Source organism: Aedes aegypti, chromosome 2 (genome assembly GCF_002204515.2).
Source record: "Aedes aegypti strain LVP_AGWG chromosome 2, AaegL5.0 Primary Assembly, whole genome shotgun sequence".
NCBI lineage: Eukaryota > Metazoa > Arthropoda > Insecta > Diptera > Culicidae > Aedes > Aedes aegypti.
Genome location: NC_035108.1, coordinates 212,596,624 through 212,617,748, shown reverse-complemented (window position 1 = coordinate 212,617,748; position 21,125 = coordinate 212,596,624). Strand labels below are relative to the sequence as shown.

At 38.8% G+C, this 21,125-nt stretch overlaps 1 protein-coding gene across 1 annotated transcript; it reads right to left on the bottom strand.

The window, feature by feature from the left end:
• Nucleotides 1-2,479: 2,479 nt before the first annotated feature.
• Nucleotides 2,480-20,729, bottom strand: LOC5576987 (zinc finger CCCH domain-containing protein 3). Its single transcript, XM_001663038.2, has 5 exons — nt 19,927-20,729; nt 3,633-4,037; nt 3,412-3,567; nt 3,112-3,307; nt 2,480-3,044 (listed from the first exon to the last, which is right to left on the bottom strand). The coding sequence occupies exons 1-5, from the start codon at nt 20,541-20,543 to the stop codon at nt 2,565-2,567; spliced, it is 1,854 nt and encodes a 617-aa protein (XP_001663088.2). The 5' UTR covers nt 20,544-20,729; the 3' UTR covers nt 2,480-2,564.
• Nucleotides 20,730-21,125: the final 396 nt, after the last annotated feature.

Here is a 21,125-nt window from a genome sequence, read left to right as displayed (position 1 = left end):
CATATCGCTAGTGATGTTGACTATGTTTTGGTAAAGTTAACAGATTAATGTGGTCGGTTGAAAATCGTTGGTGCAGTTCTTAATTTTACCATGGATTCAGTATTTTCTACAATAAAATTCATTTCAGTGCAGCTTTCGGTCAACTATGACATCAAGTACTGTTTTACTGTTTTTTTGAGTGGGATATCCAGGTCATTTATCGTAATGGAATTGCCAGTTATGCGATGGCCAGAGGGACATACATGACATCTGACGCTTTTGGGTGCCGAAAGGTCGTAACCAATGGTTGCGGCCCATTTGGCAATTCTATTCATAAATATCGTCAGCGTACACAAATATGTGAATGTTCACTGGCAAATCATCGACTACGCTATCCATAGCTACGAGGAACAGAGTGATGGCCCTTACAGACACCTGAGGGACGCCAGTTTCTTCAGGGAAGGTTTTTGATTGAATGTTGCCGATTGCTACGCGAAAAGTTGACCAGCTTTTCCAAGATTGCCGTGGTCCACGTCGGTTGAAGACTTTAGAGATGTCAAGCGACACAATCTCGGTGTGATGTCCTTTGGAAAAGGCATCATGAAGGACATCTCCAAGAGCAGCAAAATACGTGTTGGTCCCATAACCCGACTTGAAGGCGTGCTGCCTGTGGTCTAAAAGTCCTTTAGAATGAAGAAAATGTACCAAACGTCGATTGACCATTCTTTCGTAGATCTTGGAAAGGCAGCTCGTTAACGACATATGTAGGAAACTGGATGGTTCTCGAGATTTAGCGTTCGGTTTTGGGATCGGAATAACAAGACTTTCCTGTCATTCAGGTGGGAAAGCGTTATTCATTCATGCGTGATTCAAAAGATTTAGCAGCTTTAATTTGCCAAAAGAATCGAGATTTTTGATTAGCGGGTAATCAGTTCCATCGAACCCAGCCGATTTCCCACTGCTGCGACTTGAAGCATGTTGAAACTCGTTCATTCCAAAAGGCTGATTGATCGAGAGGTTAGAAGTGTCGCTTGGTACTACGAAATTTGTAGGTCCAGATACAATGGGATTAACTCTCTGGACGAAACTGTTGCTATAGCCATCGATTGACGAAAGCTTTGCGAAATAATTACCAAGAGCATCGGTGATGATAAGAGAATCGTTGGTGTTGTTGTTATCGACTGTGAGAATTGGTGGGCTGGATTTTCTTTTCCCACTAATGACATTTCACTCCACCAGAGCTGCCAGATGATTTGATAGAAAACCTGTATCTACCAGGTTAGAAAATCTGTGTCCCATATTGAGGATTTTACCCTCTAATAGACTCACACCTAAATAATTTTGTCACACCAAAATATTCTCTCACCATGTTTGCCATATATTGGATGGCGTCGTAGCTAACAAAACCAACAAGTAACGCACATGTAACGCATTATGTTGGATTGTACATTGAATGCAAGGTGTGTGCTTCTATGAAAGTGCCATATAAACTGACGTGTGAGTATTTATTTTTCCACGTTGAAAATGTGCACGAGAATCTATTCCTCAACTAAACGAACAATACAAAAATTGCCGAAAGAAAATCTGTGTTCCATACAAATTGAATCTGTGACAGAATAAAATATCTGTGTAATACAGGAAAATCTGTATATGTGGCAGTCCTGCATTTCACAGATCTTTCACAGAGTGTGAAGCATTGATTCCATCTAGAAACTCCTCCCAACTAGCCCTTTTTGCATCTCTGATGACTTGATATTGGTTACGCAGTACACGTAAATTTTGAACGGCAGCTTCTTTTTCGGGGTGATCTACGGAAAGGCACTTGACTGCTCGGAGAGCCTTCCTACGAGCTTTCACTGTTCTTTTGGTTTCACTGTTCCACCAACGTAAATGATGCTTGGGCTTCCGAATTACACTCACGCGGCGAATTTGTATAATACTACATTAAATCAGTCCTAAATAACAGTAAAATCTTGATGTATTGTTCGTTTAGTTGAGGAATAGATTCTCGTGCACATTTTCAACGTGGAAAAATAAATACTCACACGTCAGTTTATATGGCACTTTCATAGAAGCACACACCTTGCATTCAATGTACAATCCAACATAATGCGTTACATGTGCGTTACTTGTTGGTTTTGTTAGCTACGACGCCATCCAATATATGGCAAACATGGTGGGAGAATATTTTGGTGTGACAAAATTATTTAGGTGTGAGTCTATTAGAGGGTAAAATCCTCAATAGATAAGTAAATAAGTACTGAACTCGACAAAAAACGTGTTATTATTGAATATTTGCAGAAAAAAGTATTTTGGGAGAAAAATTGTCAGCTATTCCCCTTCTACGCTTCAGAAACTACTACTCTTGACGTAATGGACGTTTGGGATGATCTGAAAACAAAGTTATGCCCTTTGGAATTATAGCATACGGTGTAAACCTAATCTGAGGTTTGTCATCAGCTAATTTAGAACAAATTAGTTCTTATGTATATGTAGAATATTCAATTTCACAGTTAACTATTAAAACCATTTTTATTAATTTCGTACCTCTCAGATAAGATTAAAATGATATGCCAACAGCAAAACTAAATAGGAATAAACGAGGGCAATGGACCTAATTTCGCCCTCCTTCTAATCGGTGGCTCTGAATGTTCATCTTCGCTTTCATGCCCATCACTGCCGCATATTTCAATTTCTTCGTCATTTTTATTGACAACAGCATCAGATTTTACCGAATCGTTGCTCCCCAGATGTCCTTGCTTCATCTTTTCTACCTTTGAAAGCATACTTTTGAGTTGGGCTTCCTGAACTTCTGAAAGCTGCGCCTCGTTATCGATCTCTTTGTCAGCAGTGCTACTAATATAATATCTTTGCGAAGAAATTGGCCCTGCTGGATGCACTTCTTTCTGTACTGGAACAGCTTTGACTGGCGGTTGCTTTTTACCGCTGGACGCATGTTGCTTCTTCTTGTCATTTCGGCGACTGTGTGGATAAGGACAATTTGTCCTATCACATGCTCCTAAACGAACCATTTCCGGACAAATGAACTCGTGACGTTTTATGCACTGAAATAAATTAAAAAAAATCATTTGGGATAATTCTCACAATTGAGCTCATTCTTCTTATCATCACCTTATCGGCAAGTGGACAATATCCTTTGAGAAAATCCTCGCAAATACGTTCTCTCTCGCTGACCTTCTTGTGCAGATATGGGCAATCATTTTTTGTGCAGCGACCTTCCAGGAAAAAGTGACAAACGGGCATCTTTTCTAGAGAAACATTATGCGACAGAAGACAGTCGCTGTTGGAGCATTCGCCTTTAAGAAATCTAAGATATGAATTGTTGATTGAAATAAAATACATTAATAAAAACAATTCTCATTCAATGATTCCTACAATCATGCTCTTGAGCTTCATAACGGATGCACTTACTTAGAGCAAATCATGATTTGGTTCTTATCATGCAACTTGGGACATTTTCCTCGAGCAAACGCAGTGCATTTTCCCAAACGACGATAAATCGGACACGGAACATTACACTTCCGCATGTTACTTGTCAACATCTGAATGCTTTTCTGTTTAGTGGAGCTAAAATATGAGCACAGAAATTAGTACATTATCCAAAACACCCCAATATTGAATATCTTTCCCACCTCAAGTAAGATCTGGTTCGATGGGTTTCCGTTCGTACGAAGGTGTCGTCCGTTTTTTGCATATAGGTAAGCCCACCAATGTCGATTCGGCGTAGTTTTGCATGAGGCTGATCAAACTCAGCAGAAGGTATCTTCCTCAATTTTGTTCCACTTTGGTCCAGCATGAATCGCGTACCTCGAATCGATAAGAAGCGTTGTCTACTGATAGCTGACCCAGTTGGTGTTTTGAAGGGCGAAATGTTGGGTACAGGAGTCCGCGCTGTCGATACTTGTAACTTGTTGGATGAGGACCGATACAGAACACCGTTGATATTGATCATCACCATCTTCTTATTCTGGGAACTGAAAGACACATTACGAGACGTCGTTCCTCCAACAGTTTTCAACGGTGGTCTGTTACGACACCTTAAAATATTTAAAAAAAAAATGTAACAATATTATCCACTCACAATCTCAGGGAGTAATTTGGAGTATACTATCGGTGCTTCATTTATCGTTATTATAAAAAAAAAAACATAGTCATCAACACTTTGAACGCCAGTTTACTTATATACTTATTCTATTCCTCTGCCCGTAGTAAAGATATTCCATCTATGGTATCTATACTTCGAACTGATTAAAAACAATCGTTAAACGAAATTTTGACTTACGTTTTCTTGGAGATAAAAGGGTTTTTATACAAATTACATCAAACCCGCAAAACACGGTGGATAAAATCGACAGATTGATCAGTTTCCTCGCATAATACGCTTTTTTGTCTGAGTTCATTTGTACATTTTGTATCGTCCCGTACACTAGTACAAAGTGGGGCTTTCCTTAGCCGAGTGGGTAGAGTCCGCGGCTACAAAGCAAAGCCATGCTGAAGATGTCTGGGTTTGATTTCCGGTCGGTCCAGGATCTTTTCGTCGGCCCGATCACCCCGCATAAACTAGAACCGTACACGCACTATTCACCAAACTTTCCACAACCATGAACGACAATATCTAGCCAGTTTCCTATAACATCTAAAATAACAATAAAGCAACACTACCGCAGACTGTTTCGACAGTTTGGTGAATGGTAAATAAATGGACAAATAACAATGTGGAGAATAGGCGGTTAAGTTATGTAACCATTCAAAAACGCTGATTTTTCCGAACAAATTTTTGCGATTACAGTAAACCAAACTGTCGACATATCATCCATTTCGCACTTGATTTACTGTAAAGCAAACATTGTTAAAACAGTTGAACTTTAAAGACAGGACCAAAATAAATAATGTATGTTCAAGTTCATATACGTTTCGTGTTGTGTATGCTTGAGTGTAAAGTTTTTAGCGTTCCGCCTTTGCACTATGTTTTCTCCGCGAATTTGTGCTTAATAAACAATAAATTTAGTTTACGTTGCTTAGTATCGCTGTGTTAAATCGTTGTGCTTAAGTAAAATAACGGTTGGACTGATTAAGGGCACGAACATCATCGAAAATTTGTGCGTGATATTATCGAAGCAAAAAGTGATGGATGCGATGGATACGCTTTGCAAAAAGTGCTCCGCAGACATTGACATGATGAAGTGTCTTTACACTGTCTGTGAAGGTAGATGCGCGAGAAAGTTTCACGCCCGGTGTGTCGGTGTCACTGAGAACGATTTATGCGCACTATCGAAGAATATCGTTTGGATATGTGATGACTGCATGATCGAATTTTGCAAGGCTAGAGATCGCATTCCAGAGCCTCCGAAGGCTCAGTCGGTAGATAATAGTGCACTCTCAATTGATCAAAAGCTAAAACTGCAAACAGGGTGTCTACTCGTTTACATAAATGAAATTCCCTGATATTTCCAGGTTTTTCTAGCTTCTACAAAATAATCCCAGGTTTAAGAAATATTCCAATTTCAGATATACAAAATGTTTGATTCAAAAGCGTTTCAAGCTTCCATTTTTTTTTAATGCATATTTAAGCTATTTCAAGGTGGAACAATATCAAAGCTTAAGTTTTTGTCAATTGAAATGTATTTGACACAAAGCCTTAATTGTATTTGGTAAGAAGATTAATGTTTTATCGCTTGTGAGAATTCTGATCATTATTGTAAACTGAACGGAACTTCAAAGTGCTTCATTATGTTTAACCCTTAAAGTTCATTGATTACAGCGTACTTGTGCAAAAACAGATGCACTATTCATGTTTGACCCGCGTTTAGTGAAGAAATCTCAAATGGTAGTCATGGGCAGTTTGGATACTTATGACAGCTAAATGGGCGAAAAAAAATACTTACAGATGTTTGTGACAACATTTCACAATTAAATTTACATGTCGTAAAACATGTTTTTCGACAATTTTTTTTTCAATTATTTTCTCAAGGAATTTCTCCATTATTTCAAGTATTTGCCCAAAGATCCAGATGTTACGAATATTTACTCAGGCTAGGGTAGATGGATGGATTTTTTTTTTGTAAGATTGCAAATGCAGCACGATGCTGGCTCACCTCCTAAATGTCTTGAATGTGTTCATGTAGTGATTATTTCCCATGGAATCCCTTCGAGAATTTTCCTAAAGAATTTGTAAAATAATTTTGTTTTAGATATCTCAAAAACACAACCTAGTTTTTGCCAAATATAACCGCAGAAATGAACTCAGAGATCGACAGGAATTTCTGTACTGATTTTTTCGGATGTCCTCCAAGGTTTTATCCAGTGATTCTTCCATCGATTTTCCTAGGACATCCTCTAAGACTTCCGTTTAGAGCTGCTTCAAAAATTCAACCAGAAGTTTCTCTAAAGAAATAATTGTTAAATTGTTGGGATAATTTTAAAAAAAGCAAAAAAATGTGTGTAATTTTCTGGCAAAATGCTAGTGTTAACTAGTATGGAACTTTAAACTTTTATCACTTTTGTATGCTCCATGGAAATTTTTGCGAAATGTTTGGAAGCACTGTAGTTGTCAGTGAATGAAAAACCGAATTTAGTACTATACTATTTAATTCCATCAGAGTTTGTATGCTTCGACAGATACGCGTATTTCAACCTAAACTGTAATTATTCGATGAAATTCTGGAGTTTATTTAAAAAAAAAAGTCTAGAAGAGCTCCATGATGAAACACAGGGTCGAGTTTGAGGAATTTTTTGAAAAGTTCTTAATAGATTTTCTCGAATATTTCCTCGAGGATACTTTGGAGACATTCTTTGGAGGTACCGTGGATGAAATGACCTAGAAATTCTTGTCGTGTTTCTTGAAACAAAAACTTCTGAACATTTTTTTTCGAAAACTCTGGAATTGACCTTTGCGGTTTCTCTTGGAAAAAATACAGTTAACATCCTTAGAAGATCTCCTAGAGTAACAACTAAAAAATTCGGTTGATGAATTAATGAGAAAAAAATTCGAGAGAAAGTCCTAAATAGTTTTTCCTGGAGCAAATTCGGGATAAGTTACTCAAGATCTTCTATAAAAATCTCTGGGAGAATATCTTAGAGATTTGGTAGAGGCATCTCTAGAAGAATTTCTGGAAAGATCCCGTTAGGAATTCTTGGAGGTATTCCAGATGAAATCTCCGGAGAAACAACTAGGATTGTTCCTGAAGGTTTTGCTCGAGAAATCTTAGATTAAAATGGTAAAGAATTATTTGAAATGTTTTGTAACAGTCTCTGAAGGTTTCTCTGGTGCCTACATAATTTTGCATCAGAATTCGCTGCAAGCAAGATATAGAAAAAAAGAGACTTTAGAGACCATTTTGAAAAAAAGACTTCAGAGACCTTTCATCAAAAATAGAGACAATCATGTCTTGGGAAGTCGATAAGATTCACTGAACAGCTAAAGGAGCGACAGGGGAGTTTCGACCTTTGTCATGTACACATTCTACCATGAATTACTGCCTAAATGAAAGTTCCCTGATTGTTGGTGAAATTCCCTGAGAATTCCAGGTTTTTTCCAGGTTCAACAAAATTCCCTGATAATTCCAGGTTTTCCAGGTTTTTCCAGGTAGTAGACACCCTGTGCAAATCGACGACATCAACAATTCTTTCTAAATGTAGAGTTGGCAAATGTGGGTACAGTGAGTACCTTCCGCAGAAATGGTGCAGAATCGATCATCGACGTGACGTTTTGTAGTCCTAACCTTTTAGGTACCATGAACTGGCGCGTTGATGACGGTTATACTCATAGCGATCATCAATCGATTCGCTATAGTATAATACCAGGCGGGCAGAAGGCAGCGCGATGTAACTCGACCCAAGCCCAAGGATGGAAAACAGCGCGCTTCGACGTCGAAGTATTCACTGAAGCCCTGAGGCGCGAACGAAACACTCTGGACCTAAACGGTGAAGAGCTAGTTGCTATGATATCACGAGCGTGTGATGCTTCCATGCCGAGAAAAGCCCCTCCTAGAGAGAACAGGCCGCCAGTGTATTGGTGGTGCGAATCAATTGCAAATCTTCGAGCAATCTGCCTTCGGGCTAGACGAAGAATGCAACGCGCACGCACAGAAGCACAAAGAGAGGAACGCGGTGCAGCATTCAGAGAGGCAAAGTTGGCTCTCAAAAAGGAAATCAAGAGTCGAAAACGGGCATGCTTTGAAAGTCTATGCGAGAGTGCCAATTCTAGTCCATGGGGTGATGCCTACAGAGTGGTAATGGCTAAGACCAAAGGAGCCATAGCGCCCCAAGAGAAATCGCCCGAGTTGCTGCGATCGATAATCGATGTACTCTTCCCGCACCATCCCATAAGCCCATGGCCCCCAGCGCCGTATGCGGCAGATGAAGGAGAAGAAGTGGCGAGAGTGACGAACGAAGAGCTGGCAGAAGTCGTGAAATCATTCGCGTCAAACAAGGCACCGGGACCCGATGGTATCCCGAATGTTGCCTTAAAAGCGGCAGTGAACACGGATCCGGACATGTTCAGAACCACGATGCAACGCTGCATTGATCAAGGAATCTTCCCGGATGTATGGAAGCGACAGAAATTGGTGCTACTACCAAAGGCGGGGAAACCACCAGGTGACCCGTCGGCGTATAGACCTATCTGTCTACTAGATACGACGGGCAAGTTATTGGAGAGGTTGATTCTCAACAGACTAGTACCGTATACGGAGAGTGCGGACGGCCTGTCCAACAACCAGTTTGGATTCAGAAAAGGTAAATCTACTCTGGACGCCATCCAGTCGGTCGTTTAAACAGCTGAGGTGGCAATCGAGCATAAAAGGAGCGGCATCCGTTACTGCGCGGTTGTCACTCTGGATGTGAAGAATGCGTTCAACAGCGCAAGCTGGGAAGCAATAGCACACGCGCTTCACCGCCTCAAGGTACCGGTGCAGTTGTGTAAGCTTCTAGAAAGCTATTTTGATGGTAGGATTCTACTGTATGACACAGAGGAGGGGCAGAAAAGCGTTCGAATTACCGCGGGAGTACCTCAAGGTTCAATCCTGGGCCCGCTGTTATGGAATGCGATGTACGATGACGTACTGAGGCTGCCCCTTCCGACGGGTGTTAAGATTGTTGGCTTCGCCGACGATATCACCCTAGTGGTCTATGGTGAATCGATGGAGGAAGTAGAGTTGACAGCAGCGCACTCTATTTCCCTGGTTGAGGAATGGATGAAGTCTAGGAAACTAGGACTGGCCCGTCACAAGACTGAGGTGGTGGTGGTCAACAACCGCAAGTCCGAGCAACGGGCGCTTATCTCGGTAGGTGATTGCACCATAGAGTCCAAGCGATCTCTTAGGCATCTTGGGGTAATGATTGATGACAAGCTGAGCTTCGCTAGCCACGTTGAATATGCCTGTAAAAGGGCATCTACGGCTATAGCGGCGCTTTCGAGGATGATGTCTAACAGCTCTGCTGTAATTGCCAGCAAACGCAAGCTGCTGGCAAGCGTGGCGCTATCCATACTAAGGTATGGAGGACCAATCTGGTCAAAAGCGCTTAGAACGAACAGAAACCTAAAGCGGTTGGAAAGCACGTACAGGATAATGTGCTTAAGAGTAGCAAGTGCATACCGGACGGTATCTAAAGAGGCCGTGTGCATCATAGCCGGGATGACGCCCATCAGGCTCATCATCAAGGAAGATGTTCAATGCTTCAACCAAAGGGGTACCAGAGGAGTCCGCGACACGTGTAAAGAGGAAACGCTCAGAAGCTGGCAGCAGGAATGGGATAACTCCACTAAGGGTAGATGGACCCATCGACTAATACCAAATGTGTCAGATTGGTATGGTAGAAGCCATGGGGAAGTGAACTTCCACCTGACGCAGTTTCTGTCAGGACATGGTTGCTATAGACAGTACCTGCATAGGTTCGGGCACTCAGAATCTCCTGCGTGCCCCAATTGTGCTGGTGTAGAGGAAACAGCGGAGCATGTCGTGTTCGATTGCCCCCGTTTCATTGTTGTGAGAGGTCGCATGCTCACTACATGCGGAGGGGACACGTCCCCCGACAATATTATAGAGAGAATGTGTGCGGATGCCGAGTGCTGGAATGCAGTAACTACGGCTGTCACTCACATTATGTTAGAATTGCAGCGTCTATGGCGCGCCGACCAAGAGTTGGCTGCAGAGGATTAGCCCTGCCGAGGCTGGTCCCTTGTAACATTGTTTAAGTCGGCTAGGAGAAGCAGTTTGCCTAGGCTACTTCTGCTACACGTGTTGTGCTATATGCACTGGTCCCTTCCCGAAGAAATACCGTAAGGTGGTTCCGGGGAGATGAGGGTCTGAGTCCAAGGGTCATGTCGATGCACTGTTCACCACTTGAGCAATTCTAAATGAATTGCTCATGCACAGTGCATGTAAAAAACAAAAAAAAACAATTCTTTTGCAAAGATATCTGTTGCCATTGCTTCAACATCGTCATCTGCGTCAACACAACGACAACAACGCCACTCAACACCAGTTTCGCCTAAACCCCTGAGAAGTTCGAGTATATGTTTGCCTGAATGTTCGCGCTCATCTACACGCAGCCGTTAAAATATGTTTTCTCTACTCTTGTCGAATATCGATGGACGCGTGACTGAAAACGAGATTACCTGCTTGGTATCCCAATCTCTTTGTGCTCCAGAACCCGAGTGTACGGATGTAACAAAACTGGTACCTAGTTGGAAAAATTGTGAAGAACTGGATTATGTTTCCTTCAAGATAGTGTTAGATAAACGTTGGAAAGTATTGGCTCTAACTGCTACAACTTGGCCGCCTGGTGTAATGCTTCGAGATTTTGCTCACAGGAACAAAGATCTTTGGAAACCGTCATCGACGATAGATGGGAAAGCGTAGTGCTAGAAATATCTAAATATCTGTGTTTGTTATCATTGTCTTTGTTTGAGTAATATTTGAGTTTGAGGAAAATGTAATGATTTTGTCTTCGAGTTCGTTTAGTTGGTCAACGAAGTTACTTTTTTATAGTTTGTTTTGTTATGATTGTATTGTATTATGTGAAGGCGATTGATCGTAAATAATCTTTTTTATGTTTTCTGTATAGAAGTTTAGTTTTAGACAAAAATACAATTAAATTAAAACAGTCTGTACAGTTTAACTGAAGACGGTGTGAATAAATAAATAAATAATTGTTTTACAGTTAATTATAGTATTCAAATACTACTTACCAAACCGTAATTTTGTTTCTTTTTCAAAATAAATTGTAAAGTGCAATGTTGTTATGTAATATTACTATACATATTTATTCTTATTTTAATATAGTTTACATATCAATAACACATATTCACATTGGTTTCTTATTTATCTCGCGCGTAAGGGGAAAATTTTGTTACGTTGAAAGGGGTACGGGGAGTTCTTAAAATGTTTAGGTTCATTCAAATTTTTAGAATACCCATATAAAAAGCATTGCGAGGGGGTGGTTAGGTATCACAAATAACCATTTTCAGCGTTATAAAATTTGTGAATAACCCTAATGCGTTCAACACTAAACTGAAAAGCGCTAGTCCATCGATGGCGGCGGTTGAGCGACGTTACAGCAATGACTCGGATGGACAATACAACAAAGTCGGAGTCATTCCTTACAGATACGTTATAATTATTCCTGCATTCAGATAAACACTGGGCGTCGAATCCATGGCAGCTACTTAAAACATGCACTTTTCCTCGGGAGTGCGCACAAAAAAAAAAACAAAAAAAAAAACAAGGCACAATACAGGAGGCTTCAATGTGCTCTTATACTGACGGCAATCAACCGAACGGTTCTATCGATCGATGACTGATATTGGGAATTGACACGCAGTCAGAGAATTTGTCTCTATCATGTGTGCTCTTCCCGCCAGTCACCACATGATCCAGTTAGAACTGCATTTTTCTTATTAGCCAAATTTCATATACATAGGAGAAGGTTTCGACCGTGATTGTTTTGTATTATTTGTTGGTAGCAAAGCTCAAAGCTGTGAGCCAACCCTTTTCCAGTAGAGAAGCTAGGTAAAATACAGGACGCTTCGATGCTTACTGACTTTAAAATGGCTTGCTCAAATTCTCACCACCTAATTAGATTTCAATCTTGTCGTTTATTTGTGTTTTATGGCTATAGCGGTCATGCGACTCAAAGGAAAAGGGAGTCTATAGAAGCATGATGGAAACGAAGCATGATGGAAATAGGTCGCAAGGGAGCGACGCCTATGCACCTATTCGTTTCCATCATGCTTCTATAGACTCCCTTTTCCTTTGAGTCGCATGACCGCTACAGCCATAAAACACAAATAATGCAAAATATTCACGGTCGAAACCTTCTCCTATGTTCTACTTTTCAGTATTGTTAACGGTTCTGAAAAGTAGCACTTTTCAGCACTGTTTTTGAAGTCGTCAACACTTTAGAATAAGTCTTATCACACGTCTCTTCTCTAATTGCTCAGGATTATTCAAAAACTTATTCAACTAATTTCTGAACCTACATCCGTTGGGCGATCGAAATCTCACTCAGAAGATCTATTCTAATTGGAACCGGACCGTGCAGCGGACTACACTGGGCAGATCGCTGTTTTCGATGGCCAAAACCTCTAGTACTCTAGATATGCACCCTAGAGGTTTGGTGTCTTCGACAAAGTGTTTTGGAATTACTTGTACTATATTTTGACACATTCAGATTTGATCTAGATAAGTGAAAACTGATCTAGATCAGTTTTATCTTTTGATAGGAGTGTCCTAGCAAAAAACTTTCTTCTGCAAAGTTGTTCATTGACGCATTTTTGACATTTCTTCGGAAGACACTTACACTCTATCACTGACGTAGATTACGATATACAGTGGGATTCCGATTTTGGCAATAAAGTCGAAATTTTCAGTTGCCAAAAACGGAACCGTGCCAAAATCGGAACCCATATTTTAAATTTTATTTTTCAGCTATTGGTCTGAAAATATCATTAGAATGTTATTACATGATCCTTATGGAATCATATGAAATCGAGAATTCGGAACGGTTCACTCCGAAGCAGTTTTCCGTAGGGTTGTACTATGATCTGAATCTATAGCCCCGTAATGTTGATTGTGGCAAACGTTTTACATACTTTTTACGCCTTAAAATCTTCAATGATTTTTTGGAAGCTATTTGTATGAGTGGGTCTTGTAAAATCAATAATCGCATAAGTGACCTTTAGGGATGGTAGACAAATTATGTCACGCTAAATTTCGACTTTATCGACCGCGCTCCCCCCTTTGCCACGTTTTTTGTATGAATCCTTCGAAAATTGTGTAAGGCTTGTCACGCTTGGCTTGGCCCCCTCCCCCCCTTGGAGCGTGACGTAATTTGTGCATGACCCTTTATTCAAGAATTTCGACATTTTCCTGAAATTGTGTTAGAATATGAAAAACATAAAATGAATTACTGCGTTCTTACAAAGATGTATTTACAAGACAAAAGCGCTGGATATTGGAAAACGGCATATCTTTTTTTAAATATGATAAATATTAAAAATCAGTTTAAACTTTTAGACTTTAGCGGAATATTTGACAAAATTCAGTAAGTTTAGAATTTTGTTGAATATTATTTTTACTTGAAATGACTTATAATTGAGCTTGACATATGTTTTACATTTACCTTATGAGATCATCATAAATTTACAAGATCCCACTATGAAACCTAAAGAGCCTGATAAGAATCTTCATGTGCTCGTAAGGGATCTACAGGAAAAACGCTAGGGCTCTAAAGCATCTTACTAGGAATCCGTAGGATCTCGCCTAGAATTCTCAGGATCCCGCTAAGGATTTTGCTAGGAATTATCATCTTTGAATTCCGCTGCGATATTGCTGAAAATTCTCAAGTCTACGATGAAAATTTTTAGAAGTTTTTATTATTAGCACTCATCAAATTCCTCTGGAAACCTTTTCAAAATCACCTAGATTTTACCAGAAATATTCAAAATATCACTAGAAATCCACATTATCGCGCTATAAAAATATAGGACTCCATAGCAATCTAAAGAGTTTATTAGGAATAACCAGATTTTGGACATAATCCCCAATAATCAATTATACATTCTCAGGATCCCGTCAGAATCTCTCAGTGTCCGCTTGTAATCTGCAGATATTCTCAAGAATCCGTTCGAATTTCTGAGAAGTCCCCCAAGAACCGGGAATCCCCAAAGGATTCTTAAAGGCCCAGCTCGTAAGGAACATTTTTATTATGTTCAGACCTGTATCCTTGATTAAAAATCTTGTACATAATTTTGGATCGTCTCTTAACAAATCTAACGTCTTACAGAATCTCTAAAGAGGGAACGTAGCTCGAAGTAGTTGACGTAGAAACGCTTCAATGATATTATTGAGAAAAAAGTGTAGTTTACACTGTGTTCGCATTTGTCGTGGGGCCGGTGATTCCACCTTAAATAATAATATAGAATGTAGTGAAATATGCACTCTTTTCATAGATTATATATTGACACTTCTGCAATTCTTTAGAATAACGCATTTTTTTAATGAAATTCCTTAAAAGTTCTGATACACGACATTTTGCTGTATATATATTACTGCGGTGTGATTTTACATATGCAATGTATGTAAATCAATAATAATAAAAAGAGTGACCAAACAAGTTGAGACGAAATTTATGATTGTAATTCATAAAGTCATAGAATATTCGTTCCTCTTATGTCGGTGCTGATGCTCAAACAAGCTGTTCCAAATATAAAGAGAGGTGTTTTTTAGCGTATCACCTGCTGGCAGACTCAAATGGGCTGGTATGAATGCCTAAGAAAATAGATTTGTCTGTAGTTGAGATACTAGTGGAGATTATTGGCCTCATGAAATGTTGCGAATACATGTCCAATGACCATCCCGAAGATAATAGGCGCGTACGGGAGCCCCTAGTAGTTGGTGAGATTTGGGGGAATATCGACGAAAATGGAGCTCTGGAATGTAATTGTTGTGGAGTGGATTTGTTGTTTCAATGACTAAAGCAATAGACACGAAAATGTTTACGAAAATTTACAAATTTTAATGGTGTTCAAAAATGTTGCCAAAAACGGATCCATTTTGTTGCCAAAATCGGGGGGGTGCCAAAAATGGAGCATGCCAAAAACGGAGCATGCCAAAAACGGAATCCCACTGTATAACAAAGTAAATTTACATCATTCACTAGCAAAATTTTCAGATTTAATTGGGTCCTAAAATTTTTAATGAAATCTTGTTTTTATTTAATAACACGAAAAAGCATGTTACTCTAACTACTTTAGCATTTTTTTCCGCTCAAATAATGGCTATATCATATTGAAACTTTAATTTAAAAATTGGATCCATAAATGTACCTTGACACTTGAGATCATGTTTGACGTTCGCTTAGTCGACAAAAACACCACAGGGGTTTTAGTTCGACCACTGGGGTTGTTCCTACCTGACATTTCGTAAGGGACACGGAAGACAAAATACACCCAAAATTTGAGTTTAAGCCAAAGGATGTGACAAAATCTAAAAAAATGGTTTTTTGGGCTTAAACCAACGGAAAACATTAGAAAATTGAGTAAACATGTGTTTTTGACCTAAACTTAAGCGTTTGGCACTAAAATTGGGACAGGGCTTTAGGACCCTATTATGTTTTTGGTAAAAACAGTCTAAAAATAGTGTTTTACAAATGCCGGCAGATGGCGGCAGCTAATTTTTTGTATACGACTAGCCAAGAACATAAGTTTCATTGTCGCGAATAAAGAAAAGTGGGGCCACGTGGGAATTTGTTGTTGTTGTGGTTTGAAAATTTGATGAAAATATGTTAAAAAAATGCTTATATTTGTGAAACTTTTCATGAATTTATATTTTTCAAATGTATTTCTGAAACATATTGCATGTTGTTAGAGACGAACCAGCCAAGGGCTGAAAGTCTCTCTAATAAAGAAAATTCATTCATATTGCATGTTGACGAAGTGTTTTGAAGAAGTCATCTCTAAACTGGTATTCCAATAAACTTTTAAACGGAATTCAAGATAATTTGTCCCATATGTGTATCTACCTATCTATCTATCCTTTGATTTTTATTCGAGTAATAGTATTGTGTTTAATAAAAGCCATATTATACGATACCAGTTTGGTGATGACTTTTTCTAATCACTTCGTCAACATGCAATATGTTTTAGAAATATATTTGACAAATATAAATTCATGAAAAGTTTCTCAAATATAAGCATTTTTTAACATATTTTCATCATGTTTTCAAACTGCCACAACAAAAAAGCCCCACGTGGCCCCACTTTTTTTCGGGACAATGAAACTTATGTTCTTGACTAGTCGTATACAAAAAATTAGCTGCCGCCATCTGCCGCTTCATGAGTTATCCAGGATTTTGTAAAACACTATTTTTAGACTTTTTTTTTATCAAAAACATAATTAAATCTAAAAATTTTGCTGGTAAATGATGTAAATTAACTTTGTTATAGTTAAGCTTCTTATACTTGATGACAAAATATTTTTTAACATTTTTTTGTATGAAAAAATGGTCAAAATCGATTTTTTGACTGTTTTTACTAAATTGCCATATATCGAAATCCACGTCAGTGATATAGTGTAAGTGTCTTCCGAAGAAATGTCAAAAATGCGTCAATGAACAACTTTGCAGAAGAAAGTTTTTTGCTAGGACGCTCCTATCAAAAGATAAAACTGATCTTGATCAGTTTTCACTTATCTAGATCAAATCTGAATGTGTCAAAATATAGTACAAGTAATTCCAAAACACTTTGTCAAAGACACCAAACCTCTAGGGTGCATAACTAGAGTACTAGAGGTTTTGGCCGTCGAAAACAGCTATCTGCCCCATTGTGCGGACGTAGAAGATGTAGTGAACTTAGGTTACCAAGTAATCGCACACAAAATTCGGATCTTTCTGCGGTGGTTCGTGTGGGCCTCATCTGCCAACATAAGAAACAACTTTGGGCAAAATATGGCAAAAAATTGCATGTGAATTCAGTCTCTCACCTGTTCCGAATGCAGTTCAAATGTGATACCGATGGAAGAGTGAAAATTTGTGACAGTGCTGTGTGTACAGTATCATAGCCTCGACAAGCCTCGTTGGATAAATGTACAACTCGTGCTGAAAAAATCTTCATTTTGCTACTTGTTGCATAATAACATAAATAACACCGTCAATTTTCCACTCATGTGGGGCAAGTGAAAAGTTTCTCATTAGAGATTGAATTTGTGTTTTCTCTTTAGGTAGCTATAAGTGTACAAGGTTCGCAATCATCAAAGAACATCAGAACATGCCGATAATTCAAGAAACACTATACGCAAAGCGTTAAAAGCTATTATCATGGCCAAATCATGGAACTTCTCTAAAAAAAAGGTTGCCAAATATTACGATATTAATATGTTTACTTCGGACAGCCGATTAAAAGGAAGATGTTGATTGGAAAGTTCCAATATAAGAGGAAATCTCGTGGAATGTCTATGTAAAGCTAGCTCAAAACATAAAAAATGGGGTATAGGTGTATCCACATAACAAGTTTCTAAATTGAAGGATTCCGTTTCGTTTCTCTCAAAAAGTTATTACCCGATTTTCTTAACAAATAACGAGCGGTGTAAATTCTACAGAGCAGAAATGCAATTGCTGTCACATGATGCAAGAACTAACATTGGAAATGTTGTCGAATCATTTCAACAAACATAACTGAACAGAAGAAAATTCAAGTAACAAGAATACAATTTTCACATATTACTTATGTTATTGTTCATTGGGACGCCTTAACAAATGTTAAAGGTAATAGAAACCGTGAATATAACTGTTAGTTTTTGAATTCATTGTTCAAAACGATAAACTTTTCACTTACCCCACTTGTGGGGCAAGTGATATGTAAGGAGACGTTTTTCAAAAACTTGTTCTGTCCTTTTTTCTTCAATTTTACATACAAATAAATTTCAGCATACTGCTTATATTTGGTGGGAGTCAAGCTAAGAAATATACACGACATTTGTTTTAATACAAAGTCTCTAGGCTCTGAAGAATTCCAACCTTGTGAAATCCATTACCCATTTGCCCCACGGTACCTTATCGTTTATTTCTAGGAATTCATCCAAAGTTCTCGTATTCGTTCAACCAGTATTTTCTTTTTTTATCCCGGAGGCATTTTAACTGAAAATCCCAAAGTTACATCTGATGAAATTTTATTAAGTTCTAAAGTAACCTTGATTAACCTACACAATGTTATCTGAAAGAAATCCTAGACCATTAAGCAAATCTTGGAGGATTTCCTAGATAAATTGCTAACAATATTGAAAAAAAGAAGATTTAATTAATCTGCAAAATTACTTAAAAATTATCGGATGAAATTCCCGAAGAAATTCGTGTAGATGTACCTGTTTTGGAACCTAAAATTATATTTTGGATTATCAGTGATGATTTTACTTGAGGAACTATTTGAGAAATTGTTTAGAAGAACTGTAGCAGTAATTCTTGAATCATCTTCTTCTTCTTGGCATTGGCATGGGACAGAGCCGGCTTCTCAGCTTAGTGTTCTTATGAGCACTTCCACAGTTAGTAACTGAGAGCTTTCTTTGCCTAAGTTGCCATTTTCGCATTGGTATATCGTATGGCAGGTACGATGATATTCTATGCCCAGGGAAGTCAAGGAAATTTCCTTTACGAAAAGATCCTGGACCGACCGGGACCCAGACACCTTCAGCATGACTTTGCTTTGTAGCCGTGGACTCTAACCACTCGGCTAAGGAAGGCCCTTGAGTCATATGCAGCATAAATTTTTGGAGGAACTCAAGAGGTATCCCAGATCGAAAATATTGAGAAATTCCTAGAAGTATTTAATACTTTTCAAATTGGAGAAATTAATGTAGGATTTTTTGTAGATCTATCGGAAAAAATGAATTTCATCAAAAACCCTAAAACGAACCTTTGTTGAAAAAATCAGTTGTAAAATTCTTGTAGGAATTTTTGGAATAACATAACATAATGGGGGAAATCAGTGAAAGAATAAAATAGGGAGTCGATGCCGGTTATGGACCCTTTGCGTATTATGGACCCGCTACAGAAAAAAACATAAAATTAACACTCAAAGCATCCTTATTCCTATAAAAATCCACCGGGGGAACTTCGATTGCATTGTTAGTCAGCAGTTTTAGGCAAAATATTTGGTTTGAGATGCATAAATACAGATATTTGAACAGTTTTGTAAATGAAACTATACAAGAGGGTCCATAATATGCATTTCCAGGTGGGTCCATAATAGACACGTCGGCAGCGAGCCGGATTACATGGAAATCAAATGGAGGGTCCATAATAGGAAACGTCAAATTTGTAAACATTCCTATTATGGACCCCGGGAGGGTCCATAATAGGCATTCGGACAACAGTTTTCCAAACGCATATTTCGCTGGAAAAATCGAATGATTTTGTGTGTTTCATATGCGTACTATAAAGTTAAAACATTGAACTTGTTGGACTCCACAAAACGTATGCATCTGAGATATTGCGAAAGAGCGTCGAGAATGAATTTCACCTACTAAGGGGTCCATTACTAGCATTGAAACCCTACGTAAAAAAATCCGAAGGAAATCTTGGAAAAGTCTCTGAAAAATTACCGAACGTTGAAGGTCTTAAGGATTTCGTAGAGCAAATTCTGAAGAAATTTCTTTAGGCATCGTTTAAAAAACCTTTAAGCATCGCTCCAAACACTGCTGGAAGAATTTCTGGGACAATTGATAGAAATTCCTGGAGCTTATCGTTGATGAATTTGATAAAAAAATCCTGAAAAACCTTTATTAATAATATACTTTATAGAGATTTGTAGTCTCTAAAAAGACCTGCTACCAGTTCTGCTATAGCTATGTATCAACAAGTTGGCATTCAAAGTTTTGATCTAAAAATATAACGTTTTATGAAGAACCGTATAATAGTTCCTCAAATACTCACAATTTCAGTAGTCTTCTATCGGTGATGACAACTTTCTGCGGACTAATGGAGTTGCTTCTGACTAGCGAGAACCGCCGTATGGACGATTTAGGCTTCAAAGCCAAACGTAAGCTTCCAGCAGGACGTCGATCCAACTTGTATAGTGGTTTACTCTCGTTTACGAGCTTGAAACGTTTCTCCACTATCCTCACTCCTACCGATTTTGCAGGATGGGATGGCACGTGAGGCACAACCGAGGTCGGAACTGACCGCACCAGCTTGTTCCGGCCGAGCTTCACTAGCGGGGGCACCAGGGGTGCTACCCTCGGGGATGTTATAGTCGCAGGAGCCGCCGAAGAAGCCCGGACCAGTTTCCGCTTGGTGTTTTTGATTATGGGATTTGATTGAGACAGTGGTGCTGTTAAAGCTGTTACAGATTCATGCTGTTGTTGCCGCTGCAAACTCAGGCGTTCCAGAAATGCGGGATTAAAATGAATGCTAGGTACTGTTGCTACTAATGCTGGTTTCGTTCCGGTGGGTGCTTGTGGAAGGTTCTTTGTCAGGAAGTTACGATTGATGTGCGCCTTCTTGAACTCTGGATTGATGAAAATTTTGGATCGGGATTCCTTCACATCCATGATTATTCGTTTAATATCACAATACTATTATCACAATGTTACTTTTATCAGTACTAGAGAACACCTTATGATGCGATTTTAAGGTAAAAAAACACAAATTATTTCAAAACTGAATGCAACATGTTAATTTGCTCTTGAAAATAAGTGACATTCGTGCCTTTGTTTACTATTCTATTCTTATGCAAATGGTATTGGCCATGATGGTCGAATATATCGTGAACCCAAATGTGATCTTATTTTTTCTTCAACAGAGCCATCTATCGAGTATTTTTCACAGATGATGCGTCATCTATAAATTGAAACAAACACCAAATTAGCATAATGTGCCACCTATAAGCACCTAGTTTAATTTGACTTATATATATTTATATAGATATACACGCCGAAAATTTTCTCTCCGGACTCCGAATTTAAGTATACACTATAAGTTGTTTTTTATGTCCGTTGACGTCCCGCGTAAAAGTGTAGGGTAACTCGGTGTAATACGGTTGGGTGACAAAACGTCGAAAGACAAAATGTCGAATGCCAAAACGTCGAAAGGACGTCGAAGGGACAAAACGTTGAAGGGACAAAACGTCGAAA